The sequence below is a fragment of the Esox lucius genome, chromosome 7, assembly GCF_011004845.1.
Source record: "Esox lucius isolate fEsoLuc1 chromosome 7, fEsoLuc1.pri, whole genome shotgun sequence".
In the NCBI taxonomy this organism is placed as follows: Eukaryota; Metazoa; Chordata; class Actinopteri; order Esociformes; family Esocidae; genus Esox; species Esox lucius.
Window position 1 is genome coordinate 40,334,738 of NC_047575.1, and position 7,086 is coordinate 40,341,823.

The 7,086-nt window shown below is 48.3% G+C and overlaps 1 protein-coding gene across 1 annotated transcript; it reads left to right on the forward strand.

Moving 5' to 3' along the window:
- The first annotated feature begins 1,639 nt into the window (after positions 1 to 1,639).
- LOC117594688 (olfactory receptor 11A1-like) lies at positions 1,640 to 2,587 on the forward strand. The gene has a single exon (XM_034293008.1). The coding sequence runs from the start codon at positions 1,640 to 1,642 to the stop codon at positions 2,585 to 2,587; it is 948 nt and encodes a 315-aa protein (XP_034148899.1).
- Positions 2,588 to 7,086: the final 4,499 nt, after the last annotated feature.

A 7,086-nucleotide genomic window follows, 5' to 3' on the forward strand; every position in this document is an offset into this window, starting at 1 on the left:
GATGAACACGATTATTACTTTTTGTACAAAATTTCTTAAATTTCTCACATGACCTGTTTGTAAAATTCATGATATTATTTTTATAAGTAATATTGTTGTTCCCATTTGAGAATAAAATCATGAATGAAAGTATGGTTTTGCAATTTTGTGGGAACGTTTCCATGTAAACAAAAGGCCTATTTCTCTCAAATATTGTTCACAAATCTGTCTAAATCTGTGTAAGTGAGCACTTGTCCTTTGCCGAGATAATCCATTTTAAACGTAAGTCCTTAATTATATTTTTTCTACTTTTCTCAGTCAGTAAGGACATTTTAGTATGGACACAGGAATTGAACACTCTTCTCCGGTGTAGAGTACATGCAGGGTAGTGTTCCCACGACGCAATACAACAACGACAATACTAGTATCCTTTCGGAGTCACATACTGTGATTGGAGTGTTTATATGTGTAATAGTAGAACACAGACTGGTAGCTGAGAAAGGGTGTCTTTTTTATTGGTATTTGAAAATATGAATATTATTGGACTCTGGGAATCAGGGATTAATTATATTTCCTATTAAGAAGTTGCTTGCTGTGTTTCTCCATGAATAATAATGTGGCTTTAATGTGATGAGTATTGATTATATATGGCAATTTGGTGTAAGAAACAATGATGCAATGTCAGCACTAGTGGTTGATGAATTAACCTAATACACACTGTTGTTATGTACATATCTACAAATATCCATACGTAGGTATTAGGGGTGGAGCCGAACCCGAATACGATATTCGGAAAGGCACAAATAACGTGGTTTTTACAAATACTTATTTCAAACAAATATTGGTTTTCGGGAACAAGAAAACCGTTGTATCAAAAAGCTGCGTTTTCTCATGAGACCGCAGTACATGCCCGGATGAGTGAGTGAGTGACGTTCAGTCGGGGGAGGGGAAAAGAATAAAAGCGGTAACTGACACAGGCTGCTCCAAACATCTCCATTATCCACACAGCAACAGAGAGCCCTCGGCTGAGCGAAAAAACTTAACTGCATCACAATTTTATTCAATAGATTTTTGTACCTTAACTGGGTTCCAAAGGCAATTTATAACTTTCAGGAAGCGGAGTTTGATCGGGATATTATTTCATTACGCTGCAATCGGGGGAACCAGCCCTAACGCAAAAAAAAAACAAAAAACGAAATTTTTACGCCTATTTTGAATTTTACTCGAATACAAATACAAATACTTTTTCCCCCTTAACAAATACAAATCCAGATACAAATACTGGCTGCTTTGCACACCCCTTCCTCTTCAAACCTAGCTTCCACCCTCCCAGGTCCAGATCCATGGGGGGGAGGGATCTCCCCCCATTTTGTTTCTCCTTAAACACTGCAAATGGTATGTGAATTAGATATACCACCACATTGCTGAAAAATGCCCCGTCAGTCATTTCATACTGGAGCCAGCACTGCGCCCTCCAGCCGGCGAAAAATCTTCATGCTACGGGCCCAAGATGGTTCTGCTCAGACTTCTACCATAAAGGAATGATGTTGTGATGTTATTTGTGCATTTCTGATAAACCGTGAGATACCGTTAGTTATTAGTATTATAGATTTATTGTTCAAATAACAATATACCTACTAGGTATACATACTTTTGGAAAATGACTAACTCAACACACTTCACCTCATTTATATTAGCTGGATATAGTGATATAGGACAGTTAAAGTACTTTTATGTATTCATAATAACTGCATTATATAGCTCTATATGGTTTTCAAACATTTTGCTTATTGTGGTTATATGTACAAAGAAAAGCCTTCACAAACCCATGTATCTGTTTCTGTGTAGTTTGTTTGTAAATGACTTGTATGGAAGCACTGCTTTGTTTCCTGCTGTCATGACTAATTTGGTTTCAGATGACCATTCAATTTCCACTTTGTATTGTTATCTACAGATCTTTTGTATATATTCATATGCATCTGTTGAATTCAGTAATTTAGCTGTCATGTCCTATGACAGGTATCTTGCTATATGTTATCCACTACAGTATAATGTCCTTATGACACCCAATAAGGTGTGCATTTTAGTTTCTGTAATATTGTTGGTCCCTTGGGTAAATGTCATGGTAAGTCTGTCTTTAACTGTTTGTTTGGAACTGTGTGGAAACATTATAGACAAAGTGTACTGTGACAACTACCTTGTTGTGAAACTTGCCTGTTCAACATCAGACACAGCAGTCAATAACATCTATGGCCTTATCTCTGCTGTTTCATTGCTTTCTCTCTCTTTGTTTACAATTATTTTCTCTTACATTAAGATTCTATGTATTTGTTTGAAATCTTCCATTGAGACTCGACAAAAAGCGTTCAACACCTGTACTCCTCATCTGGCATCGATGTTTAACTTTTCTTTTGGCTGTTTCTTAACCCTGCTCCAGAGTAGATTTGATAGACCTATGAAAGGTCTTCCAACTGTACTTCAGACAATTTTATCAGTGTATTTCCTGATGTGCCAGCCACTTTTTAATCCCATTGTATATGGCGTTAGGATGTCTAAAATTAAACAGGCTTGTAGAAACATTCTACCAGGTCAGCAGCCTAAATTATAAGACATTTTTATTATTACAATATTAATACATTACCATATTAATTGAACAGGTGTGTTCAAGGGGATCATTCTGGGTGGGTTTTATGTGTTCATGGGGGTCATTCTGGGTGGGTTTTATGTGTGCAAGGGGATCTTTCTGGGTGTGTTTTATGTGTTTGTAATCTTCCCACGGTGGAATTTCACTAGGTTGTCCCTGGTATTAATGTGGTCTAATTAGGCATATGTCTAAAAAGGTGTGTGTGCGTGCGTGCGTGTGTGTGTTGACTATGAACTGTGGGGGTTTGGATTTTATTTTAGTTCCTCCCAGTGTGAGTGTATCAAGATCTGTATAAAACATAGGATTTCTAAAGTGAGTAAATAGTGAATCCAATAGAAATAATAATTTAGAAACCATTTACAATGTGTTTGAAATCTGTTATATAGTAGCGATCCTTATGGAATCATTAATATATGCATATATACATATACACACACATACATACATACACACATATACATAGATCTCTCTCATCTTCATCCGCTTATCCGGAATCGGGTCACAGGGACAGCAGGGGATCCCAAACTTCCCAATATATATATTGTAGTGGTACAGGTCCTCTGAGTAGAGTAAAGACAAATCAGACAATTCCGACCACTTGCACCTTGCACTGCAGGTCTAAGCTGGGAATTTTCCCGACGTGGTGTTCGGCGCACGTCATCGCCGGCCTTCTAGCCACGCCGCTCCTCCTCCCACGGCACTGTCCTGTCTTGTTATTGCACACACCTGGTGTCCATTCCCTCATTAGGTTGCCTATATTAGTTCCCTTGTTTCTGGGCGTCTTTGTGTGGTATTGTTCTATGTGCGGTGTACATTTTGTAAGAGCTGTTTGCACGCTTGTTTTGCGCCTGTGGGCTTTGAGTTTTACGCGTGCCCTTTGTGTGAATATATATATTAGCTTGAAACTACCTCCCTGCGTTGGCTCCTTATTTCACGCACCTACTACACCGGTTACAGAATACCACACCTCCAGAATGGAGCCAGCGGGGAGCGACCTTATCCACCAGCATGGGACCTTATCCACCAGCCCGACGGCAGGGAGGTCGGCGAGCGTCTCGTGCACCTGAGGCAGGGGACAAGGAGCGTGCAGGCCTTCGCCCTGGAGACCCTGGCGGCGGGGTCGGGCTGGAACGACAGGGCACTTATTGATCATTTCCGGTGCCACTTACGGTCTGACGTCCGTAGGGAGCTGGCATGCCGGGACGCCATGTTGACATTTGACCAGCTCGTCAACATGGCGATCCGGCTGGACAATCTGCTAGCCACCCGCGGACGCACTGGGAATGATCAGCCCCCTCCGGTACACCCCGTCGCCGGACCTGAACCCATGGAAGTGGGAGGCGCCGCACGAAGGGAGACGGTGCGGCCTAGGGAGTGTTCCTTTTGTGGGAGGAAGGGACACTCTGCCTCCCACTGTTTCCAGCGAGAGAGGGTCGAGCGGAGGAAGCCTGACACCCCTACACTGAGTCAGGTGAGTAGACCACACACACTGTCAGGGCTCTCTGCGAAGCACATGACGCTTTTGGTGGCCTTCCCTGATTTTCTTGCTAACTCTCAGTGTAAGGCGCTCGTAGACTCAGGCGCAGCTGGGAATTTTATGGACAGCGGTTACGCACGGAAACTGCGCATTCCGCTGGTGCCATTGTCTCAACCTAGGTCCATTACGGGTTTAGACAGCAAACCACTAGGCACTGGTCTCGTTGAGCACGACACGGTCCCTATCACGATGACCGTACAGCAAGCCCACACTGAACTAATCGAATTCCATGTTATCCACTCACCTGCTTTCCCTGTGGTGCTGGGCCTTCCCTGGTTGTCGGTACACAACCCGACTATTTCCTGGTCGCAGAGAGTGTTGACAGGGTGGTCTCAGGGGTGTCAGGAGAGGTGTCTAGGTGTTTCCGTTGGTGCGACCTCGGTGGAAAGTCCAGACAGTGTCTCCGCAGTGCACATTCCCCCGGAATATGCCGATTTAGCACTGGTCTTTTCGAAGACCATGGCAAGTCGTTTGCCACCACATCGGTCCGGGGATTGTGCTATAAACCTAAAGGGAGATGCTGTGCCGCCTTATTGTCATGTGTATCCCCTGTCGCAGGCAGAAACCGCAGCGATGGAGACCTATGTAGCCGAATCCCTGCGGCAGGGGCAGATCCGCCGTTCCACCTCGCCCGCCTCCTCGAGTTTCTGTTTTGTGAGGAAGAAGGATGGGGGTTTGCGTCCGTGCATTGACTACAGGGCGTTAAACAAACTGACGATCCGGTACTCATATCCTATCCCCCTGATTTCCCAATATATTGAGTCAATGCATGGGGCGCGCTTCTTCACGAAACTGGACCTCCGGAGTGCGTACAATTTGGTGAGAATCCGAGAGGGAGACGAGTGGAAAACCGCCTTCAGCACCACCACGGGTCACTACGAATATCTGGTGATGCCGTATGGGTTGATGAATGCCCCGGCAGTGTTTCAGTCCTTTGTGAACGATGTGTTTAGGGACATGCTGGGGCGCGGAGTTGTGGTTTACATTGACGACATCCTTGTGTATTCCGCTACGCGTGCTGAGCATGTGTCTCTCGTTCGCAGGGTGCTGAGGCGGCTGTTGGAGCATGGCTTGTACGCTAAAGCAGAGAAGTGCGCGTTCTTCCAGCGAGCCGTCTCCTTCCTCGGGTTCCGAATTTCCGCCGATGGGGTGGAAATGGAAGTTGATCGTGTGTCAGCCGTGCGTAATTGGCCCGTTCCTACCACGGTTAAGGCGGTGCAGCGGTTCATTGGGTTTGCCAATTTCTACCGTAGGTTTATACGGGGCTTCGGCAAGGTAGCAGCTCCTATCACTTCCTTATTGAAGGGTGGGCCGATCCAGATCACCTGGACGTCCGAGGCAGACGAGGCATTTCGTACCCTTAAGAGAATGTTCACCTCTGCCCCGGTTTTGGCTCACCCCGACCCGTCACTGCCGTTCATAGTGGAGGTGGATGCCTCTGAGGTTGGGATAGGTGCTGTGTTGTCCCAACTATCAGGTACCCCTCCTAAGCGTCGCCCCTGCGCTTTTTACTCGCGGAAGCTCAGTGAGGCAGAGCGCAACTATGGCGTCTGTGATAGGGAGCTGTTGGCTGTGTTTAGCGCCTTGACTGTTTGGAGACATTGGCTCGAAGGAGCGAGACACCCGTTTGTAGTCTGGACCGACCACCGAAACCTGGAGTATATCCGGGCGGCGAGGAGACTGAACCCTCGTCAGGCCAGGTGGCCGTTGTTTTTTACTCAGTTTGAGTTCACACTGTCATACATGCCGGGTACGAAAAACGCCAAGGCAGACGCACTGTCTCGGTTGTGTGACGCGGGTGTGAGGCGGGTAGATGAGACACCGATTCTGCCCGCCTCGTGCATTGTGGCGCCGGTTCTGTGGGACGTGGACACGGACCTTCGGCGGGCATTGCGTGGTGATCCTGGGCCTCCTGGGTGTCCTGCGGGTCGTCAGTACGTCCCGCTGGATGTCCGTGACCGTCTCATTTACTGGGCCCACACGTCCCCTTCCACGGGTCACCCAGGCATAGACCGTACGGTGCGCTGCCTTACCGACAAGTACTGGTGGCCTGGTCTGGCCAATGATGTGAGAGTGTACGTGTCCTCCTGTTCGGTGTGCGCTCAGTGTAAGGCACCTAGACACCTTCCGGCAGGTAAGTTACATCCTTTGCCCGTTCCACAACGACCATGGTCTCACCTGTCCATTGACTTTTTGACTGATCTACCCCCCTCACTAGGCAACACCACGATCCTGGTTGTTGTGGACCGGTTCTCAAAGGCCTGCCGGTTCCTTCCTCTCCCTGGTCTCCTGACGGCCCTGCAGACCGTGGAGCCTCTTTTCACCCATGTCTTCCGGCACTACGGGGTGCCGGAGGACATTGTTTCTGACCGGGGCCCTCAGTTCACGTCTCGGGTCTGGAAGGCCTTTATGGGCCGATTGGGGGTCTCGGTCAGCCTCACCTCCGGGTTCCACCCCGAAGCCAATGGGCAGGTGGAGCGTGTGAACCAAGACCTGGGGAGGTTCCTGCGGTCCTATTGCCAGGACCGGCCGGGGGAGTGGTCGGAGTTCCTGCCCTGGGCAGAGTATGCTCAGAATTCACTCCGCCACTCCTCCACTTCCTTGACCCCTTTCCAGTGCGTCCTGGGGTACCAGCCGGTCTTGGCACCATGGCAGAGCCAGCCCGAGACCGGGGCTCTGGCGGTGGACGACTGGTTCCGGCGCGCCGAGGACACCTGGTCCGTAGCTCATCGGCACATCCGGCGCGCCGGTGCTCGCCAGAAGTCTGCTGCGAACCGCCGGCGCAGCGACGCCCCGGTCTACACAGTGGGCGACCGGGTCTGGCTCTCGACCAGGAACCTCCCTCTCCGCCTGCCCTGCCGGAAGCTGGGCCCGCGGTTTGTGGGGCCGTTCAAAGTCCTGAGGAGAGTGAACGAGGTAACCTATA